This window comes from Orcinus orca, chromosome 18, assembly GCF_937001465.1.
Source record: "Orcinus orca chromosome 18, mOrcOrc1.1, whole genome shotgun sequence".
In the NCBI taxonomy this organism is placed as follows: domain Eukaryota; kingdom Metazoa; phylum Chordata; class Mammalia; order Artiodactyla; family Delphinidae; genus Orcinus; species Orcinus orca.
This window is the reverse complement of record NC_064576.1, coordinates 26,280,326-26,304,759: the sequence shown is the minus strand read 5'-3', so window position 1 is coordinate 26,304,759 and position 24,434 is coordinate 26,280,326. Positions and strand designations below refer to the sequence as shown.

The 24,434-nt window shown below is 36.7% G+C and overlaps 1 protein-coding gene across 13 annotated transcripts in view; it reads right to left on the bottom strand.

The window, feature by feature from the left end:
- RBM26 (RNA binding motif protein 26) overlaps nt 1-24,434 on the bottom strand; it is an 89,008-nt gene that overhangs the window by 48,995 nt on the left and 15,579 nt on the right. For all 13 annotated transcript variants that reach the window (XM_049700967.1, XM_049700969.1, XM_049700968.1 and 10 more), the window contains exons 2-7: nt 12,998-13,116; nt 12,245-12,381; nt 8,504-8,592; nt 7,619-7,836; nt 998-1,258; nt 65-304 (exon numbers count right to left, since the gene is read on the bottom strand). In XM_049700967.1, the coding sequence (XP_049556924.1) occupies nt 65-304; nt 998-1,258; nt 7,619-7,836; nt 8,504-8,592; nt 12,245-12,381; nt 12,998-13,116 (1,064 nt within the window). The remainder of the gene's footprint in view (nt 1-64; nt 305-997; nt 1,259-7,618; nt 7,837-8,503; nt 8,593-12,244; nt 12,382-12,997; nt 13,117-24,434) is intronic.

Sequence of the window (24,434 nt, the reverse complement as noted above, 5' to 3'; positions counted from 1 at the left end):
TATCAACTTTTATAAAAGACTATGAATGGATAGATAATAAGCATAGGCAAACATATTTACTTACCTGTGACAGGTGGTAGACTGGGTGGTAATGGGCCTGGCGGTGGCACTGGGGGTCTCAGATTCACAGGTGGGGGTGTAAGAATTGGTGGTGGTGGAGGGAGTCCAGGAGGAGGTGGTCCTTCAACAACAGGAGGCTGTGCTGGGAAAGGCAGCATACCAGGAAGATTGACATCTTCTACAACTACCGGGTCACTTCCATGATCAAAAGGGCACATGTCTCCTCTCATACAGAAACCCTTTTCTGTGAGGAAGAACAATTAGAAAGAAATATGAAAACCGCTGGACATATACATTTTCTCTAAGTTAAAAAAAGTGGAGATATTTAAAAATAGGAATATTTTTAATACTGGGCAAATATAAGTAACCATATCACAAGAGCTACCTACTCATTTCCAGTAATATAAAATATATATTAAGTGAAAATATAGCTAACATACCCACTAAAAAATATTACCAAATTAAAATGAGTATACCCAGCTAGCAACATGATACAGCTTTAATACAGTTTACAAAACTTTTACAGTAAAATCTTAAAGAGTCTTCAATTCATTTATAAAATGCTTATATAGGTGATATTCACATTTCTAGGTTTTACTAACATTCTAATAACCACTGATTTCTAAAGAAGTAAGTTTTGTCAAGAATGTTTCAGTAGCCAATTCCCTGGTAGGTTACTCAGTAGATATTACTCTTGTTTGGCAAATTCCAAAAATACATTAAGACTTGGTGCAAATAAACACTATTTAAATTAATATTCAATAGTCAGTGGTGACTAATGAAGACTTCAGTAATATACTGAGGAATTCATGAAGTGCTTAAAACTAATTTCCCACTATTTCCAATAGGTTAAGTCTTTGTGTATAACCTAAATTTACAGAAGTTACTCAGCTGGAAATATTAATTCGATACCTCATGAAATAGTTGACAGGCTTACCATCATAGTCTCTACACCGTTTCTTTGGCATTGGTGGTCTTACATACGAGTTATGGTCCACTTGGTCTTCATGAAATTCAGACCAACTTTCGGTAGTATTATTACCATGATGAGTAGGAGCAATTACTGTAATAGTGCTGCTCAAAGTAGGTACAGGGTAGTGGCCAGATGAAATATTAGGTACCGAAGAGACTGGAGTATAATTGTTTTCTAATGCATCTGCTCTATCCAGGTCATATTTAGGTTTTACCAGATCCCTTTCTGCAATAAAATATAAATGACTTATAAAACTACACTCTATTAAACAAAAAAACAAAAAACACACATGTCCCCAAGCTAAGAAATAGATATTAGGTTCGCCAAAAGGTTCGTTTGGGTTTTTCCATAAGACGTTATGGAAAAACCCAAATGAACTTTTTGGCCAACCCAATATTTTTGCTAAACATAGAGAAAAAGTTCAAATTTTACACAATCCTCCTTTTAAAAACTATTCAATGTATATACAATGTTCCAAGATAAGCAATTTCTTTTCAATATGACCTAAACTAAAAAACCACACATAAACTTGTTGTACTTAATGAGATTTTTCTTTGAGCTTTACTTAGCAGAGAATTTTTAAATTTTCTTCATTGCAATCTTAGTATGCATAACTTTAGCCAACAAAACAAAATATACAAGTATGGTTATTTTTTCTGTGGTGAATATTTAGTTGTCATCCATTCAAAGGTCCTAGCATGGCTTTATACACTGAACACTATTTGTTGAAGATGAGAATGGATGTGTAAAGAGGAAGAAAAAGGAGTACATAATAAACACAAAGAAATTAACTGGGCCAAGAAAAGAAAATTTACCAAGGAAAGAGAAAAGACATTAAGGAGATCAGTTAAGTGAAGCAATGTGCAGAAAGGCCTAATACACCTAGATCACGGGGCGGGGAAAAACTCTAAGAGTAACAGAGAAATACAGGGCTTATACAAAAGCCATAAATATTATTTCCTAAAGACTAAAAGTAACTATACAATAAAGGTCGCAAGGGTAGTAAAAATCTAAGTTGAGTAAAGGTGTTTTACTCTTAAGGTGTTTAGTTGTTCTACTGCCTGCAATATATCCCTTTCAATAATACACATTGAAAGAAAAATATGCATGTTGGAAATGAGACACTCCTGTAAACTCACACATCTGAAATGAAAATTTTTAACTGTTTTCATAGTTTTGAGGTCTGATATATGATAAACTGAACATACTTAAAATGTACAATTTAATGAATTTTGATCGATGTATACACCTGTGAAACCAAACATCACAATCAAAATAAGGTATATACTGTACATACTCATCACCCCCCAAAAGTATCCTTGTTCCCTTTTATGATCCATCTCTCCTTTACTTTATCCCAGGCAACCACTGAGTTGTTTTCTGTCATCATAGATTAGTCTGCATTTTCTAAAATTCTATGTCTGTCTGTCTGTCTGTCTGTCTCTCTCTCTTTCTCTCACACACACACACTTTTTTGTGTGGCTTCTTTCAATCAGCATAATTATTTTGAGATTCATGCATTTTCCTGCATGTATCAATAGTTCTTTCCTTTTTATCCATTCTATGGCTATACCATAATTTGTTCATCTATTCACCTGTTGATGGACGTTTGGATTGTTTCTAGCTTTTGGCTATAACAAATGAAGCTGCCATGACCATCTGTGTATGTCTTTGTGTGGAAATACACTTTCATTTCTTTTAAGTAAACACCTAGGAGTGGAATGACTGACTGGATCATTTGGTAGGTACAGGCTTAACATTTTTAAGATACTGTTCAAGTGTTTTCCAAAGAGTTCCAGCTTATCTCCATCCTCACCAACACTGGGTAAAGCAAGTCTTTTTAATTTCAATCATTCTGATGGGTGTACAGTGGTAATTCATTGTAGCTTTAATTTGTATAAAATAAAAATTTTTAAAGAAATTTTTAAAAAGTATTCACTTGGACCCACAAAATACATCAAAATAGAAAAAAATAAGTATTCACATTCCTCCCCACAGATACACCAGAAATACATCTACGCGTGGAACAACTCCTACGGAGCACCTACTGAACGCTGGCAGAAGACCTCAGACCTCCCAAAAGGCAAGGAACCCCCCACGTACCTGGTTAGGGCAAAAGAAAAAACTAAACAGAGACAAAAGGATAGGGACGGGTCCTGCACCAGCGGGAGAGAGCTGTGAAGGAGGAAAAGTGTCCACACACTAGGAAGCCCCGTCGCGGGTGGAGACTTCGGGAGGCGGAGTGGGGGAGCTTGGGAGCCGCGGAGGAGAGCACAGCAACAGGGGTGCGGAGGGCAAAGCGGACAGATTCCAGCGCAGAGGATCGGGCCGACCGGAACTCACCAGCCGAGAGGCTTTTCTGCTCGCCCGCCGGGGCGGGCGGGACTGGGAGCTGAGGCTCCGGCTTTTGTCGGAGCGCCGGGAGAGGACTGAGGTTGGCGGCGTGAACACAGCCTGCAGGGCGTTAGTGCACCGCGGCTAGCCGGGAGAGAGTCCGGGGAAAAGTCTGGACCTGCCGAAGAGGCAAGAGACTTTTACGTCCCTCTTTGTTTCCTGGTGCACGAGGAGAGGGGATTAAGAACGCTGCTTGAGAGAGCTCCAGGGACGGGCGCGAGCCGCGGCTGAAAGTGCGGAGCCCAGAGACAGACATGAGACGCTAAGGCCGCTGCTGCCGCCACCAGGAGGCCTGTGTGCGAACACAGGTCACTAGCCACACGCCCTTCCGGGGAGCCTGTGCAGCCCGCCACTGCCAGGGTCCCGGGATCCAGGGACAACTCGCCCGGGAGATCGCACGGCGCGCCTCAGGCTGCAACGTCACGCCGGCCTCTGCCGCTGCAGGCCCGCCCCACACTCCGTGACCCTCCCTACCCCCCGGCCTGAGTGAGCCAGAGCCTCCGAATCAGCGGCTCCTTTAACCCCGTCCTGTCTGAGCAAAGAACAGACGCCCTCCGGCGACCTACACGCACAGGCGGGGCCAAATCCAAAGCTGAGCCCCTGGGAGCTGTGAGAACAAAGAAGAGAAAGGGAAATCTCTCCCAGCAGCCTCAGAAGCAGCGGATTAAAGCTCCACAATCAACTTGATATACCCTGCATCTGTGGAATACCTGAATAGTCAACGAATCATCCCAAATTAAGGAGCCCTGTGGATGAAAGGCTCTTGGTGCTGCAGCCAGGAGTCAGTGCTGTGCCTCTGAGGTGGGAGAGCCAACTTCAGGACACTGGTCCACAAGAGGCCTCCCAGCTGCACATAATATCAAACAGCAAAAATCTCCGAGAGATCTCCATCTCAACGCCAGCACCCAGCTTCACTCAACGACCAGCAAGCTACAGTGCTGGACATCCTATGCCAAACAACTAGCAAGACAGGAACACAACCCGACCCATTAGCAGAGAGGCTGCCCAAAATCATAATAAGTCTACAGACACCCCAAAACACACCACCAGACGTGGACCTACCCACCAGAAAGACAAGATCCAGCCTCATCCACCAGAACACAGGCACTAGTACCCTCCACCAGGAAGCCAACACAACCCACTGAACCAACCTTAGCCACTGGGGACAGACACAAAAAACAACAGGAACTACGAACCTTCAGCCTGCAAAAAAGGAGACCACAAACACAGTAAGATAAGCAAAATGAAAAGACAGAAAAACACACAGCAGATGAAGGAGCAAGATAAAAACCCACCAGACCTAACAAATGAAGAGGAAGTAGGCAGTCTACCGGAAAAAGAATTCAGAATAATGATAGTAAGGTTGATCCGAAATCTTGGAGATAGAATGGACAATAGAATGGACAAAATGCAAGAATCAGTTAACAAGGACCTAGAAGAACTAAAGATGAAACAAGCAACGATGAACAACACAATAAATGAAATTAAAAGTACTCTAGATGGGATCAATAGCAGAATAACTGAGGCAGAAGAACGGATAAGTGACCTGGAAGATAAAATAGTGGAAATAACTACTGCAGAGCAGAATAAAGAAAAAAGAATGAAAAGAACTGAGGACAGTCTCAGAGACCTCTGGGACAACATTAAACGCACCAACATTCGAATTATAGGGGTTCCAGAAGAAGAAGAGAAAAAGAAAGGGACTGAGAAAATATTTGAAGAGATTATAGTTGAAAACTTCCCTAATATGGGAAAGGAAATAGTTAATCAAGTCCAGGAAGCACAGAGAGTCCCATACAGGATAAATCCAAGGAGAAATACGCCAAGACACATATTAATCAAACTGTCAAAAATTAAATACAAAGAAAACATATTAAAAGCAGCAAGGGAAAAACAACAAATAACACACAAGGGAATCCCCATAAGGTTAACAGCTGATCTTTCAGCAGAAACTCTGCAAGCCAGAAGGGAGTGGCAGGACATATTGAAAGTGTTGAAGGAGAAAAACCTGCAACCAAGATTACTCTACCCAGCAAGGATCTCATTCAGATTTGATGGAGAAATTAAAACCTTTACAGACAAGCAAAAGCTGAGAGAGTTCAGCACCACCAAACCAGCTCTACAACAACTGCTAAAGGAACTTCTCTAGGCAAGAAACACAAAAGAAGGAAAAGACCTACAATAACAAACCCCAAACAATTAAGAAAATGGGAAAGGGAACACACATATCGATAATTACCTTAAATGTAAATGGACTAAATGCTCCCACCAAAAGACACAGATTGGCTGAATGGATACAAAAACAAGACCCATATATTTGCTGTCTACAAGAGACCCACTTCAGACCTAGAGACACATACAGACTGAAAGTAAGGGGATGGAAAAAGGTATTTCATGCAAATGGAAACCAAAAGAAAGCTGGAGTAGCAATTCTCATATAAGTTATATATATATATATATATATATATATATATATATGTAGTTTGCTTGAGTGCAGTGTTTTTTGTTTTCTGTACTGAATTCATTAGCATGGGTCGGTATAAAATTTAGCATAGGTCAATATGTAATTTGTAAACTAATAAGGTCTTAAAAGTGAGGAATTAAGTCTTTTAAATTTAATTATTTATTGTAAAGAGCAGAATAGCATACATAAACAGGTGCCTAAGGAAAACTTGTATTCTAATATGGAACTCTCATGAACACCTTTTTTTTTTTTTTTTCTTCTAATGGTATGATAGTAGGCCATTTGATTATTTTTATGGCTTTAACTTTACAACAATGAAATATTCGTAAATTGTAAAAAGTATTTTTCTTTATTTGATGCGGGTGGGATACTGGAGAAATGAAAGGTCAAACATCTATTGAGGAATCCATACTTGTCTATATATTGTGTACTTTTATTTCAAGAACTGATTTAAAATTCCTAAAAGGATGCTATAATAAGTTATTATGCCATTTTACAGACTGAATTAAGTGAATTTCAGGGAGGTATGAAACTTGCCTAAGGCTATCCAGCTACCAAGCGGTAGAAGTGAGAATTAAATCCAGGTATACCTATTAAAAAAAAAAAAAAAAAAAAAAAAAAGAAGGCGAGGGCAGCACCAGGGTATGGGGTTGTTAGTTTTATAGGGGTGAGTAATTTCATACGCTGATGAGTGGGAGGAGTATTCCAGCTATTTTGGGGAAGGGGTGGGGATTTCTAGGAATTGAGCCACCGCCCACTTTTTGACCTTTATGGTCATCCTTGGAACTGTCGTGGCACCTGTGGGTGTGTCGCTTAGCTTGCTGATGTGTTACAATGAGTGTATACTGAGGCTCAAGGTCTAGTGGAAGTAGACTCGTCCGCCATCTTGGACCTATTTTGTTCTAATCAGTTTATGTTGTGTCCTCGGGCTATGTAATTCTTTTAAAGGTTGTGCCCTGCCCCCTTTCCTCCTGTTTCATATTGAATATATAATATTTACCAGAGTATGTTTTAATAATTAATACATGATATATTGTATAATTAATTTATATATCATATATATAATGATATCTATAGGTATTTGTTCTAATAAGTCATTAAAAATAAATGAATAAAAAAAAAAAAAATATTTGGGAAAACGCCGGAAAGTTCCAAAAAGCAAGACATGAATTTGCCATGTACCCAGCAACTATTTACATAGCATAGCATTTACACTGTATTAGGTACTATAACTAATCTAAAGATGATTTAAAGTGTACAGGAGGATGTGTGTGAGTTATATGCAAATACCGTGCCATTTCATAAAAGGGACTTGAGTATCCTGGGATTTTGGTATCTGTGGAGATCCTGGAACCAATCCCCTGTGGATACCAAGGGACGACTGTATATGTTTTATACATAAAAGATGTATTTTTACAGTGGTATATATGTGTAATTTATGAATAGAATATATGTATATTAAAGAAAAAAATGTAAAATTATTTAGAGATATTAAAAAAAAAACATATAATGTAATATTGGATAGACATTTAAAATCACAGTTCTATCATCTATGTATCTATGTTGAAATATGCTTACAACATTTGTAAATAAACAAAAATTTCAGTGCAAAAAAAAAAAAAAAGATAACACTGACAAAATTAAAACAATTTTTAAAACCCTCAAATACAGAATTTTTTTCACAATGAAAGTGCCAACCAAAATACACATATATGTGGATTATTTACCCCTGCTTCGGGTCCTGCTTCTGCTTCTAGTCCTGCTTCTATCTCTATCCCTGTCACGAAGCCTCTCTTTACTCCAACTTCGACTCCGACTCCTGCTGTAACTGCGACTTCGCCCTCGTCTTCTATTGTACCGGTCTCTGTATGAATCTCTTCGAGGAGGGTTTCGATCATAATCTCTTTTGCGAGAACGATCATCTTTTTTCCTCTCATCACGACTTCTAAAGAAATATATGATCACTTTTATGAAAATATTTAAGTGGATACAGGAAAAACTCTAATTAAATGCAAAAGTTCTATTTTATTCTTGTACCATGATTCTTTATCCCATCATCAGAATACAAACATAGGAAACTCAAAAAACTGAAAACCTGAACATGACCTGCTAAAGTACTCTAAAACCTCTAAAGAAAAAAAGAACTCTTTTGAAGTCTTCATTTTATACACAAATGCATCTATACATTAAGGGATCTGTACATATGTCCTGTAGTATATATTGTCTTGTACACAGTCTCATACTTATAGGTATATAGTACATGCACTGCACTCTAAATGCTTTTGAAGCCTTAATGGGAAAAATAATGTATTTACTCTAAAGGGAAACTTTGGGCAAAAAAGGTCTCACATTAAGACTTCACTGGAATTTGCAGTTAGGAATAAAAATAATAACAATAACCAACATATGCCAAGCACTGTTCTAAATCTCACTTCCAGGACCAACAAATCACACCTAGATATTCTTGGTAGAAAAGGAGTGAGTTATCACTTTCCTAGACCAATAAAAGAGTAGATATTACTTACCCCTATGTAAAAGAAAATCAAGTCTAAATATTCATATAAAATAAAAGTAATGTCTAAACATTGAACATGGTTCAAAGAATCAATCACCTATTTTCTCTGTATCGGGAGCTTGACTGAGGAGGACTGTGATTTAGCCTTCTAGAAAACTTCTTCTCTCGCTCTTCCTCTTTTGTGATCTGATACACAAAGAAAAATGTGTGCAAATTTAACAACAGTTATTCCTTGCCATGTTACTGTTTCAATGACTTAACTGATATTAAAATATGAGCAATAGAGTCTTCTTGTGAAAGCATTAAACAAAATAAATTTGTCTTCTAAGTACAATCATTTAATTTAACAATAAAAGACAGGCTTGCTGAAAGTTAAAGTGAATGGTAAAGAAATTCATAAATGTTTATCGTAGATAACAGTAGCAAGAAAAACATTTTAAGCAAGTGTCCCCATTTTACACATCATTAATGGAAAGCCAATTTTATTCCTTCTTTCAAAAGTCCATTCAAGTTTTGGTTTCATGGATTTGATCTGGCACCAAACACATTAGGGACTAAAGGAGAATGCATTAGAACTAACCAAGTCATAGAAAAAGAAAACATTTGAGAAAAAAATACCTGTGAAAATAAACAAGTGAAAACAGTTCTCTAGTTTCTCACAGCAGTATGACAGCTATACATTCCTCTTTCCTACAATTCATATTATATAATTAATATAATGCAGCCCTGAAAAACATTCCCTTGATCAGTGCTACTTTCTCTAGACCAGTTTTCCATGCTGCCCAAAAAACTGGTTCCACAGGACATTAAGAGGTGTTATTAGAGAAAAAAGGATTCCGAGCATAAACAAATTCAGAAAATATTGAACATGAGCTTCTGTAAATATGATAGGGCTCAAGATTTTGCATGTTTAATAAAAACCCTAAGATATTCTTATGCACATAGTCTACAGATAGCATAAATATGTCCCAGTTTATGCCAGCTGTTTCAGCATTCCTTTGGGTAAAAGCCTCTCACTGTCAAGTGTCTCACACTGGATGATAAATTAAATGGAAATCCTATCAACAGACCAAACTCTGAGAAATAATACTTAAAAGCCTTCTTTTAACAGTTTGCCTTTTTCTTTCTTGTAAGTACTTTTTTTGTTCTACTCTTCCTATCCATTTCAACCTTCCCCCCTGCAAAAACAAAACAAAACAAAAAACCCTCCTGATGCACTTTTTCCCTTCAGTTTGCTTCCATGCACTCTTGTAAGTAAGTTAGGTTGACAGACTGTCACATTCCATGGTACCTGCCCAACTGCGAACTTTCACAACACCCACAGCATTTAAAATCCAGACTGCCATCTGACATTTCGGTTCTGAAAGATGAGGGATAAATATCCTTCACAACTGCTCAAGACAACTGTGGTGAAATATTATTATATCAACAGATGTAAGACTAAGGCTTACTGCTTCTCAAACAAAGAGCCCATGATTTACTCAAGATTTCCAAGAATTAAAATATAATTTGCAATTATCTGGAAAAAATTCTGGAACCAATCCAGACTTCCATCAATGGGTAAAATTTAAATAAATTATTGTATATCTCTATGTTGCATAAGCAGTTGCCAAGACAATATCCACTATCCCATTCTTCCTTACTAACAGACCCCCTATACCGTTAGGTACAAAACATGCAGTTATAAAATTATTTCTGGTCTTCCTCTGAAGACAGAAGTGATGGGGGTGTCTTATGTATATGTGCATGTAACTATATATATATATATATATATATATATACATGTGTGCAAATATGTTCAGATATACAGAGACAAAAATACATTTGAGAATTATATAATACATATGTAAATACATATGTAAATTACAATACATATCATACATATGTAAATATTATTATATAACACATATGTAAACATAACGAACATATATTACTTATATAATCTGGAAAAAAACAGATTATCAGGTGAAAAAAAACCAAGGGCCACAACCACACCCAACACACAACAATGTCTCAACAATAATAGCAACTATCATTTACTGAGAACCTACTTTGTGCCACACACTCTGCCAAGTGCTTCACAGACCTTATTTTACTATTCCTCACAACAGTCCTATAATATTTCCATTTCACGGCTGAGTAAACTAAGGGTTGGAAAAGTAATAATTTCAAGGTCACAAAACAGTGGTAAAATTTTTTTTTAATTAATTTTATTTATTTTTATTTTTGGCTGCATTGGGTCTTTGTTGCTGTGCACAGGCTTTTCTCTAGTTGCGGCGAGCAGAGGCTACTCTTCGTTGCAGTGCGCAGGCTTCTCATTGGCTGGCTTCTCTTGTTGCAAAGCATGGGCTCTAGGCGTGCGGGCTTCAGCAGTGTGGCACTCAGGCTCAGTAGTTGTGGCTCGTGGGCTCTAGAGCGCAGGCTCAGTAGTTGTGGCACATGGGCTTCATTGCTCCGCGGCATGTGGGATCCTCCCGGACCAGGGCTTGAACCAATGTCCCCTGCATTGGCAGGCGGACTCTCAACCACTGCGCCACCAGGGAAGCCCCAAACAGTGGTAAAAATTTAACCAAGATTTGTTTGACCTAAAACTAGGCTAACCATGGATATATTATATTAATAGCTTAATTGTCAATGATTATTTTTGTTAAAATTACAATCTTTAAACATCAAACTGAGGAAATTTGAACTATTATATGATTATTAAACAAGACGGTAATCTTGTATGAAAGGTAAACACCTCTTAAAGTATGAAGTCATTTACATTGCCCTGTGAAGGTCCTTTTATTTGACTACCTTAAAAATAGTCCCCTACAGGGCTTCCGTGGTGGCGCAGTGGTTAAGAATCTGCCTGCCAATGCAGGGGACATGGGTTCGAGCCCTGGTCTGGGAAGATCCCACGTGCCGTGGAGCAACTAAGCCCATGTGCCACAACTACTGAAGCCTGCGCACCGCAACAAGAGAAGCCACTGCAATGAGAAGCCCGTGCACTGCAACGAAGAGCAGCCCCCGCTCACCACAACTAGAGAATGCCCGTGTGCAACAAGGAAGACCCAACACAGCCAAAAATAAATAATAAATAAATCTATTAAAAAAAAAAAGTCCCCTACAAAATGCATGTAGGCAGAAGCAAACCGATCTACTGACAATCTATTTTCATAGAACACAGATAATAAGAGTCCATACCTATAAACACTGTGCAGAAAAGAATTAAAAGCACTCCTGAGACTGTTATCTTTAGAAAGACCTGCTGATAAGGTAAGCCCTTAGCTGGCATCTGCAAACAACAATTTCTGGAAGGTTCACATCATTCCCTGATAACAATAGCTCACTATGCCTAAACTGTCTGGATAAACAATATGGTCTATGCTGAACATCTGCTTTCCTCCTCAGAGTCTGGAATTTTGGTACATATGAGGCTGAAGATGCCTATGTAACCAGTGCTAAATAAAAACCCTGGGCACTGTGTCTCTAATGAGCGCCCCTGGTTCACACATGTTGTCACTACTTGTTAAGTGCATCTTCTTTGACTCCACTGGAAGAAACCTCTGGAAATCTGTTCCTGTTTTTCCCCAGATTTTGCACCATATACGTTTTTCCCTTTGCTGATTTTGCTTTGTATCCTTTCACTGTAAGAAATCATAGCCATGAGTATGACTACACACTCTGAGTTCTGTGAGTACTCCTAGTGAAATAATCAAACCTGGAGGTGGTCTTGAGGACTCCCGACACAGATAAAAATAAACAAAACTAAAAATAAATTAAAAAAAATAAAACTCAGTTTAATCACTCCAAATATGTTTTTAAAGAACATGTAAAGTTTAACACAAATTCTTACCTCTTCTTTTTTTATATCTTTTTCTTGGTGCTGAAAAAATTCTACCTTTAAGCTTCCTGATGATGGCTGCTCTGGAGGAGGTAGATAACTCTTTGTATTCACAGCATCAAAAAGTTTTTCCACAAATATCTGTGTCTCTAAAAATAAAACCAAAACCAGCATAGATTAAAAATCATTTGCTAAGATATTTATTCTCTACTTCTCCACATCAGTATGATGAAATATGCCTTGATTTTTATAAATCTAAAAATTATACTAAGACCAACAGCTTCCCAACCAGTGTACTATGGCACAAGTCCCATGGTAATACTGATCCATTCAATTCTCAGGATGCTGAGGGCTAGAATGGCTAGAGCCTCTGGGTCAGTCGCTCCCAGCCATCACTAGTCTCCATGTATCCTGCCTAGTGTGCCAAACAGAAATATTATCATTACCTAAATGCTGGCAAGGTGAAAAAATTTGAGAAGCACTGTGCTAGACAACATCCAAAGTAGGTTCCTAAGCAGTACTATCTTTCAGTCATTTTCTTAATCTCTCAAGAAAAAAATAACAGCATTCTTTAAGAATAAGCATATGGACGTTAATGAAAGAAAAGATTTCCATTATAAATAAGCTATGGATATAATCAGTAATAATACTATTTGTTCAACTTTGTTACAGTTAGAGTCTGTCTCTTACTGAATTCCTTTAACACTCTCTGAATCTTATTTTAAATAACTTTTTAAATTAGTATTTTTAAACCAAAGATCTTACCTTTTTGAAGAAATACATCCAGTTGATCAATACATAACGCCTTTAATTCTTTTTCACTTTTGTCTTTCTTTACCAAAGCGAGAACATATTTTGCTAGGGCTGATGGATCTGCATCACAGCTGAAGAAAAAAGCAATGTTGAAGGAAATTTAACCATAAACAATTGCACATTCTACGAATTCCAGTTACAAACTAATAGCATGATAGTTAAATGAGTTAATATATGTAAAAAAGCATCTGGTTCATAGAAAGCAATGAAGAAATATAAGTTTCTCTCCCTTATCTTAATATGCTTTACGTGGTATATGTAGTCATCATTCAGTATTCTGCCAAATACACACTAATACATGTATTAAAGATTCAGTAGGCTCTATTATTAAAAAAAGAAGTTATGACAAATTATAAACAACACCAAAACATCAAAAACTAATAATTAGTGTGGTACCAATAAAAATACCAAGAGGCGGGCTTCCCTGGTGGCACAGTGGTTGAGAGTCCGCCTGCTGATGCAGAGGACACGGGTTTGTGCCCCGATCCGGGAAGATCCCACATGCCGCAGAGCAGCTGGGCCCATGAGCCATGGCCGCTGAGCCTGCGCGTCGGGAGCCCGTGCTCCACAACGGGAGAGGCCACAACAGTGAGAGGCCCGCATACCGCAAAAAAAAAAAACAAAAACAAAAACAAAAAAAACCAAGAGGCTATTCTCCCCCAGAACAAGGTAAATAATGGTCAGAAAAACCCTGAAGAAGAGGACAATAAAGGGAAACTTGAAAACATACCACACAATACAGAATTTTAACGAAAGAAAAGCAAATTTAGAAATAGACCCAAATATATATAGAAACATAAATTTTATAAAGGTGACATCCAAGTCAAGGAAGAAGGGATGAACTACAAAATAAATGGTACTGAGAAAACTTGGCAGCTGTCTTTCTAAAAAATTAAGTTGGACCCATAACTTATTCCATATACCACAGTAAAAACATGAAACCATTAAAGTATTAGAAGAAAACAAGAAAAAGTTATTTTACAACTCTGGAGTAATGAAGACCTTTTGAATTATGAGAGAAAATCCATATATTGCACAAGAGTAATTTGACTATACAAAAGAAGCAAAAACTTAAGAATGTAAAAAAGACTTAAAAGTCAAATGAAATACTAAACAGAAAAAGAAATAAAAATGATTCTTAAATATGAGTAAAAATATAACATCATCCATAAGAGAAATTCAAACTTAAGCTATACTGAAATATCATTTTTCTGTTATAAAGTTGATAAAATCTAAATATATGGAAACATATTCTGGAGGCAAGACAGAAACAATCAGTTTTCATACATTATTGCTGCTGAGAGTAAACTGGTAGCTCCTAGGGTATGGCAGTAAAAAGATCACAAATACAACTGACCCAGCAATTCTACTTCAATGAATTAACTTTACAGATATACTTACATGTTCAAAATGATATGTGTACAAGTCATTCAGTGTCACACTGATTGTAAAATCAAAAATCTGCAACTGTCCATTTACAGAGGACTGGAAAAAGAAAGTATACTAAATCTACACAAGGGAACGGGATACAGCAAAAGGACAAAAAAGAATGAGGAAGTTTTCATATCATGGAGAAATTTTCCTATCAATTTGTTAAGTTTAAAAAGCGAGATAGAGAAAAAACTTGTATAGCGTATTACCATTTGTGTGGGAAGAAAAGGAGATTATATATTTGGGTTGGCTTATGTCTGAATAATGAATAGCTATAAGTATAAACAAGTAACTATGGTTATTTGTTGATGGGGGTAGGGAGTAGGAAGTGAAAAAGAAACAGGGTCAGGAGGGAAGAGGGAAAGTTTTTGATGCCCAAACCATGCCCATCCAATTGCTAAAAAGCAGATAATTGTTTTTCAGCTAAGCTAAAGTTGCTACCTATTTAATTAAAGATCATTTTACAAGTTAGGGTAAATAATAATAAAATAATAGCAATAGCTAAGCACTAACATTTACTGAACCCTCATTTGCGCCATGAACAGTGCTCCACACTTTACATTCTATATTTAGTTCTCATTTTACTGATGAAACTGAGGCTCAGGAAAAAGTTAAGCAAACTGCCCAAGACTACATGTAAATTAGTAACAGAACCAAGATTTAAACCTAAATTTCTTACTCTAAAGTCTGCTCTCTTAACCACTACACCAAATTGCTCTTACAACAAGCTACCCAAAAACCAGACCTCCAATTTACTTACTGCTACAAACATCTAGTTACAGCCACCAACTCCCTATCCATCCTAGTAAAAGCCCCCTACAATACCTCCCTTAGTTGCTGTCCAAGGCACAGTTCCTCTAATTTACTTCCTCTTGTACTCTCCCCTCAGAGTCCACTATTTCAAACAACCTCTAAATTCCTCAGCCACGTTTGCCTCACTTTCTTTCTACTCTTCTTCTATGCCACCAACTTGGCAAAATCCCAAGTTAGAATCCACCCCCAGCTTAGATTTAACTTCCTAGCTTCTCTTAGTTTCATGCCAGTAACATAAATAATGCTCAGTAAATTAAATTTTCAAAGGACACTGATGACACAAAAAGACTTACCAATTACAGTTTTTAAAAAAAGACAAATACATTAGGGAATTACAGTAGGGAGAGATGACTACAAATGAGGGGGAGAGACAGGATAACCTAATAGTTCATTTGAGGAAAAACAGATACATACATGATACATGACATCCTTCAATTCATTTTTATCGCTCTTTATTGTAACAACTATTAGCAATTTTAACTCTAACAATACTAAACACAAAATAGAAATTCCACATGTTCTACCAAAAGTTCAAATGCTAGAATATTAATAAGGAACTTATACACATTAAAGCTAGAAAATACTTTAATACATATACCAAAAAGTCTTAATTCCTATACATATCTGGAATGTAACAGTTTTACAGAATTATAGCAGTAACATGTCACTGAATCAAAAAGTACATCTTAAAGACACTGGACAGCTTTGGCTGCACAGGCTGCACCTATGGAAAATCTGACTGCAAGTGAATCAACAGGTCTAATACAACCATCTGCATTTTGCTTTGTTTGTTTTTTAAGGGCTGTACAGATAAGTCTGATACAGTATCAGAGTTGAGAATTACTCTATTAAGGAACTAGTACAGCATTTATTATATAATGTTAAGACTCCTTAGTGTACATCTTTGTGGTGACTGTGACTTCAAACTCTTCAATCTTCCCTTCAAAAGGCAGAGCCCAATTCCCCATTCTTTGAGAGTAGGCTCAATTTAGTGCCTTGCTTCTAAACAAACAGAATATGGCAGAAGTGATGGTGTCTGATGTTTATGGTCAGACACCATCTAGGTCATTTGCAATTATATATATATTCTAGAGAAATCAGCTGCTATGTTTCAAGGACACTCAAGCAGCCTTACAGAGAGCACCATGTGGCTATGAAATGAGGGCTCCAGGGAGGACTAAGGTCTCTTGCCAAGACCCATACATGAATGAACATGGAAGCCAATTCTACAGACCCAGTGGAACCTTGAAACGACTGCAGCACTGACCAAAAGCTTGACCACAATCTCATGAAAGACTCAGAGCCAGAAATACCTAGCTAACCTGCTCCAAATTTCTGACCCACAGGAATGATATATGTCATGAGATGATAAAGGTCTGCTGTGCTACTAAGTTAAGTTTCAGGGTAATCTGTTAGTAATTATATATCAACTTTTCTCATAGATCTATTTCCATTTATTTACAAAGACTTGAAGTGGGTTATAACCTAAACAGGAAAAAAAAAAAATCATTTCAATGGTACATGAGATTTTTAAACACTTTCTCTTTGAAATTTATTTCAATATATTTATTTATACCAACAATTTTTTAAATGCAGACAAAGTGATTTGTGGTAAGTTAATTTTTTCATGTTTATCACAATGAGCATTATTAAATAATGCTAATATTAATAATGCTAACGTTAATATTGTGCATTAATATTAAATGCACAATATTAAAGATAATATTCATGTTGGTAATTTTGTGAGAAAAATTTTAGAGCCTGCTTTTCACTTAATTGCTAGTGAAGGTGATGATATGACTCCAGAGACAATGGGCCATGAATTTTCCCATTTTTCTGAAACACCAATTAAACAAGGAATTTCCTTTAGCAAAAAGTCCACAGATAAGGATATAGGAAAGAGCTGGACAACGAATTCAAAGAAACTGGAGAGGCTGGGGTCAGCCTCTGTGATGAAATAAGCATGAAGAAATGGGACAATAACCTCATGATGTATCTATAGATACACTTATATCTGGCAATCTGGTAACACTGCATGATAGACCATGAAACAGTACTTTCTCATGTTAGGTAACCTGAATAAGCACAATCAACTAAACATTAACCTAACTAGACACCAAGCTGAACATACTTCAGTTTACTGGAAATCACTGTGATACATAATACTATCACTGTGTTATACAGTTTTATTGCAACTGTTAATGAACAAATTCAGAATCTCTACATTGAGTCCAAATGCTATAGTCTGATTGAGTATTGGTTTGATTGTTGTAGTGAATTTTCAACTTAATAACAGCCTTTCTAATAACTGTCACTTTACATTTCTCTTAGCTAAACACCAAATCTATTCCATTCCCTCCATTATTTTTTAAACAGGACACTTTAAAAGTGAATTAAAATGTTAGCAGCTAAAAATGTGGAGAAAGACTTTTGCGATTTTTAAAAAATTATTGTGGCCTAGAATACAGTTTTATAAAACAGCAAGATAAACTCCTGAACAATCTTTGCTCAACATCTTCTATTAGAAGCAATTCAAACCAAATCAAGAACCAAAAAAAGCCACAACAATCATAATGAATTAACTACCATACCAAAAAATGTTAAATACTTAAAACAGTCTGAAAGGTAGATTACTTTTTAAAATTTGTTAGACTGCAAATTACATAGTAGAAGCAAGGTTTACAATTTCACATTTAACAACAGAACAGGTAAATATGCATTTGGGAGGTAATTTTTCTTAAGTCCTATAGGAAGCCACTTCATTTTTATTTTAATAACTTTTGAAAACAAAAAAAGGTATGTAGTTACAAATTATAGCTAAGTAAAAAATAATTTGAACCACAGAAGTTTAATAATATACCAAAATGTTATGGATCAGGGACAAAAGGCAAACTGTGTGTTCTCTTTTCTATTTCTCTTAATTAAAAGTACCAATGCTACTTCATCTGAACATCTAGCGATAATAATCTGCTATGCAAAATTAATGAAGTAAAAATGTTTAAATTACTGAATCAAAAGAAAACTATATTCTGATAGTAAGGGGTTACTTTTAAAAACTGTCTCCATGGTAAACAAGATTGTTCACGAGGTACTTTACTATACCAGTTGGTACTGCTGATGATAGGTTTGTGATTTGAATGACACATTATCTTGTCAAAGCTAGTCTTTACCCTCTGCTACACTGCCAGCATTCTAGAAACATGTGAAAGAAAAGTGGGGCTGAAATCTTCTTTCAGATCAGGGAAAGAGAAAAAAAGAATCAGATTTTGAAAATGTTAAGGACAAAAAAATAATACTGAAACAGTGACAAACTTCACTCCTACCTTAGAAAACAGGCTGAATTCCCACTAAGTCTCTGTTCCATAAGTACTTCTAAGCCCAGCGAAAACATAATCTGCCAATAAAGTACAATTCTGACCACAGAGTGCTCCAACTTCAATTACCCTTCTGTGTGTGTGTGTTGGGGGTAGGAGGGTGGGAGCAGTGAGGGGATAGAAGGAGGGGAGCAGGGAAAACACAACAAAAACCAGAAACTACAAAATAAAGAAGACATGGCTTACCAATAGCACTGTGGAAGGTGGGGTGAAGGGGAAGCAACTAAGTATTTCAACTTACAAAAGTCAAATGAGATAAAGCATTAAAATGGAGGAAAACAAATCATAACCAGAGAGGAAACAGTGCAGCTCTCCCATGCAGTAGGGAGTGCCACTGCTTTCACTTCTAGGTGCCACCTTTTATAAATATATAAACAAAGTCAAACATTCTTAGAAAATGACCAGAATGGTAAATGGATATCATTATCAGATAACTTGCTAGGGATTCTTGTGTAGCCAGACAATACACACACAGAAGGCATTCTCATATAAACAAGTGCTCCGAAGAGGAAAAAATGCCAGGTAATGGGATAAAGTATAGAAGAAGAGGAATGAAGGGAAAAAAAGAGGAAGAAAGAAAACAGAGGGAGGAGAAGGAATGAATGAGGAGATCCTAGATAAGATTATCAGGTAAGGATATTTAAACAGGGTCAGAATTTAAATAGGGAACAGAATGTAGTGCAAGCAAGCTTTTTGGCTTTCTGGAAAAAGGTCAGCCCAGGCAGAGGGAACCAACAGGAAAGGGCTGAGGTGGGTATCTACTGATACTTGACTCATGAGGGATAGGAGTCCAGTGCTCCATTCCATCCAAATGTGTCATGCACATTTGGATTTCTAATCTCTCACCTTTGTTAAGGATTTAAAATTTACATCAGATCACTATGAAGTCATTCAAACCAATGATTTTAAAGGCATAAAAATAAAATTGTATCAATCTCTGAATATATTCAGTTAAGGATACAACTAATAATAATACCCCTGAAAAGCATGGGTGAATATCTAAGAGGGTCTTTCTCCTCCAGCTGTATCTGGGAAGGAGAGCACATGCACTAAATAAGTTAGAAAAGCCAAAGCAATGCAGAAAATCAAATGTTTTAATAAAATCTCCGAAAAGAACTTAATTTTCTTAAGAAAGACTTCAAAAAACATGAATCAAATAACTGAGTCACTTTGCTGTACAGCAGAGATCAGCACAACACTGTAAATCAACTATACCTCAATTAAAAAAAGAATCACCCCTAGATATAAAGGTTCTAATTAATCTTCCTAACACACTCATCATATTAGTTTTTACTTTTTAATTTAGTACTTTCAAAATAGTAACGAGACAGTGAAGCAAAAAACAAAAAGCTAACACACCAGTACAATATTTCAAAAAGAAGTTTGTTTTGTTTTGCCCAAGTTTTTTGGAGGCTTTAGAAATTCAGTGGAAGATAACTGATGAAATTTTACCCAAGCTTCCATTTTCAGTAATCTTGAGAAGGAGGAGCTGGAGGTGGCAGTGGGAATTAAAAATTAAATTTAAATATGTTAACTCAGTCACTTTAGAACACGGATATACACCCACGTCTGTTCCTACCAAATTTTCACTTTATATTCAAGAAAAATATCTAATTTACATCAAAGTCATGCAATTATATTCTGTACACAGAATTACTCTTTTAAAAACCCAAATTCCATTGCAACAAACATACTATATACATTGAAAAATTCAATTACCATAGTTTATTATACGGTTTCATCCAATTCAAAAAAAGAGTAAAACATAGATTATTTGTATGTAGTAATTAGTTACAGCAAAGGTTACTCATAAAGAATTATTACATACCCACTTTATTCTACAAAATAAAATGACCACCACAAAATAAGCATATGTAAACGTGATACATCCATGAGCATCACATGAACCACTTATCACTGCACAAACTTAGTACAAAACATGTAATTATAATGCTGAATACTATTCAGTTAGTTCCTTCATTCCCTTATATTACCCCCAAGAAATGGCAGGAATTCCTCCTTACCTTGAGAGCAGTGGTTCTCAAACTTTTTGGTCTCAGAATCTTTTTACACTTTAAAAATGACAGAGGACCCGGAAAAGCTTTTATTTAAAAGCTAGTATTTACCATATTAAAATTTAAAAATGAGAAAATTCTAAATTATTTAGTTTAAAATAACTAAATAAATCCATTATGATTTAACTATAAATACCTGGGGGTGGGGGGTAGGAGGAGTAATCAAAAGGAGGAACTTATTGATATAAATAAATGGGAAGTCCAAGAGTAGGATTGACTTTAGGCAGAGCTGGATCCAGGAGTTCAAATGATGTTACCAGGACACTCCCTTTCTATTCTGCTTTCCTTTGAACTTGCTTTATTTTGAGGCAGGCACATGTGGCAACAAAAATAGCCCTGAGCAGTTCTGGGCTTACATTATTCTGACAGCTAGTGAAGCCAGAGAAAATAGCCTCCCCTCTCTCCCAGAGCATCATATTGGTCCTTGAAAATGACTGACCTTCTCCCAGTTTGAGCTATACCCCCACTGCAATGCAGGGATGGGCAGAGCTCGATAACTAATAGCCTCACCTGAAACTAAACACAGGAATCCCCTGCTTTTCAAAAGTTTGCTTTATGCCCCTTTGTGAAGCTTTTACAGAAGACCTACATTGGTAACTACTAACCACAAGAAATTCAGAAAGAATTTTCACTTTTATGAGAAAAGATGAAAAATATAAATAGTGTCCAGCATTTGTTTTGCAGCAAGTTGTATAGAGGTAGCCCGTATCATAAGCAGCCAGAGTGGCACTGCCCAGATCCTTCCCCAAGAACTACACTGGGCATCTCAGCATCAAGCTGCCATAGCTTTGAACTGTATCTGTGAGCAGCTATGTTTTATCTCAATTTATTTTGTGCATCCATTGACAAGATGTGTCCTAAAGTAACTACTTCTTCACTTTACGCCATTTCAGCTTACGAAAAGTTTCACAGGAACACTCTATTTCAGATATCAGGGGAAACCTGTACCCTATATTTTTTTGTGAATAAAGTTACATTCCCACACCAAAATAAAAATTTAGTAAGAAGATTGACAATGGTTCTTTTTTTTTCTTTTTTTTTGCAAATACTATTAATGTCTGCCTTAAATAATAGACTGATACTTACATCTACTTTTATATTCAATCTGTTGTGATACCCTGTTTTGGTTGAAATATAAAATCTGGCCTCACACAGGTATACAGTTGGGAAAGTGGGGACCTCACAGACTCCATGAAAGGGTCTCAGGAAGCTCTAGGAGTCCTCACACCACATTTGAGAATCGCTGCTTTAGAAGTGATTCAGAAAGCATGTGTTAAGCGTCTAATTCAAAGACAAAGTCAGTCTTCACACTCCCAAAGACCCAATAATCAGACTGTATACTGCTCAGTGCAAAAAGCAGTAGCCCAAAGAGCAAATTGAGCACAGATAGGTGTGGTTATAGAATCATGTCACAGAATTCTCTCTTAAAAGAAAAGTGGAACTGCAGATGAAATGCTGATATGGCAGCCCACAACAAAACTCCATTATTTCTTGTACGTTTTACATTCTAATTCACAGCTGAGGAAGAATCAAATTCTCTGGGAAAGGGCTCTGGGGCTTCCAAAGGCCACCTCTTCAGTTACTTATATGTGGATTCACATTTACCTAGTTACAAAACAGATTTGAAGCGCTTATTCCCTTCAGTTACTAAGAGACAGGAGAGGCTAAGGAACATTTTCTCTCTTGACCAAGAAGGGGCAGAATTATCCAAAAGAAATAGCACTAAGACTAGAAATGTGAAAAACCTAGTTCTGTCATTCTGTTTTCAACTAAATTCTTACAAACTGTTTCCTCATATATTAAAAAAAAAAAAATTCGGGCTAATGCTGTGTGGCTGTATGGTATACTTCTGGATTTTTTCCAATATTGCCACAACAGTTTTCTAATACTGCTATCAAATCACGCGAAATTTTTTCATTAAAAAGGGGATACTTTTCACCTCACAAATCTCAGGACTAAAGAAACTAAGCTTCAGTTTCCTTATCTGAGAGAACAGCTGCTCTGCCAAATTAGAAATAATTACAAATAAATATGACTGCAAATAAGAAAGCATTTTATTGACCTGCCAAACACCGGAACAAATGGACCACTAAAGAATGAAATAAAATAAAAATTTGAAGTAATAAGATGCCTATTATTGCCACCCCCTTAGAATAGGTGTTAAAATCTAGCTACTATATTTTAAGCACTATTCCCTTTCAAATCTATGTTGTCTTCTAAGCCAAACTAACAGCTTTTCCTTGAAGCAGTCTGGTATTATAAAAAAAAAAAAAAGCACAGAAATGAACTCCAAAAGCCCAGGGGTTTTCAGATTTCTAGTCTGATATCATCTTACTTTATTCATTAGTTATATAATTCTGGGTTAGCATTTTATTTCTCTAGGCTTCAGTTTTCTCATTTTTAAAACAAAGGTGTGGAACCATACAATCTGACAAAGTGGGGCATTTTTTAGGAATAAGATGCAAAGCTTTCATCGTCATTGCACTCCCCTACTCTCATTCCCAGGAACTTTAACTGAACTTAAAAATAATTCAGTATGTAATCTGAAAAAAAATTTTTTTCCTCTAGGTCTTTTTCAAAAGCCATATAATTCCCTTTTCTGAACACTCATGAGCAAAGTTTGAGCCTCTGGGAAGGATAAAGAATAACTAAATTCTACTAGGTAGAAACACTTTACATAATTTTTCTGAATTGCCAGACCTTAAGATCTGCACATATTTCTACCACTGTTCAAATGTTACTACTGGTGTGCTCGTCTGTTTCAGACTAGGTAACTATGTCTACCTTTTCCCTAGAACCAATCACACTGGTTGAGAAGTATCTACTAATTATCACAGTATGTAATAGCATACTAAGTCAGGGGCATATCAACCAAAACTCACAAAAAAAAAATTCTCAGTTTAGGTCAAACCCAATTATTACAAATACAAAGGTATGCCAACAGTTTAAAAAGCTGTCACAGATACCAAAAAAGGTCAATAAAAAAGCTCACAAGCATTCTGACAAGTCCTTCCTAGTTGCTTTTTCTTCCATATTCTGACTGCTTCAATGGCCCTCATATATATCCAGTACATATGTTCTAAGTATACTACCTCTCTCTTCCTACCTCCTGCCAAAGCCCAAATTTAGGCATTTTACAACTCACTCTTAAAACTAGAATTAAAAAACGATTTAATCTTCCTTGTCTCCAAAATGTTACAACTTAATCAAATCTCTAAACACCATAGTTTCATTCTTAAGAAGAGATGTGACCAAGTTACTCTGCTACTTTAATTAACCTTCCCAGTATCCCATAATCTAGTCCCCAAAATGTCCAAACACTTCAACATGGTAATAAAATCTTTTTAATTTGAAACCAACAAAGGCTAGCTGGAGTCAAAAACCTTTTCCTACCCATAATGAACGGTCATAATTCCTCATAGAACATAACTATTCATCCAATTTGGGGCACTCAATGTCATCAGGAGCTTCAAAACTTTAACACAGGGACTTCCCCGGTGGCACAGTGGTTAAGAATTCACCTGCCAATGCAGGGGACACAGGTTCAAGCCCTGGTCTGGGAAGATCCCACATGCCGCGGAGCAACTAAGCCCGTGCGCCACAACTACTGAGCCTGTGCTCTAGAGCCCGGGAGCCACAACTACTGAGCCCATGTGCCACAACTACTGAAACCCATGCGCCTAGAGCCCATGCTCC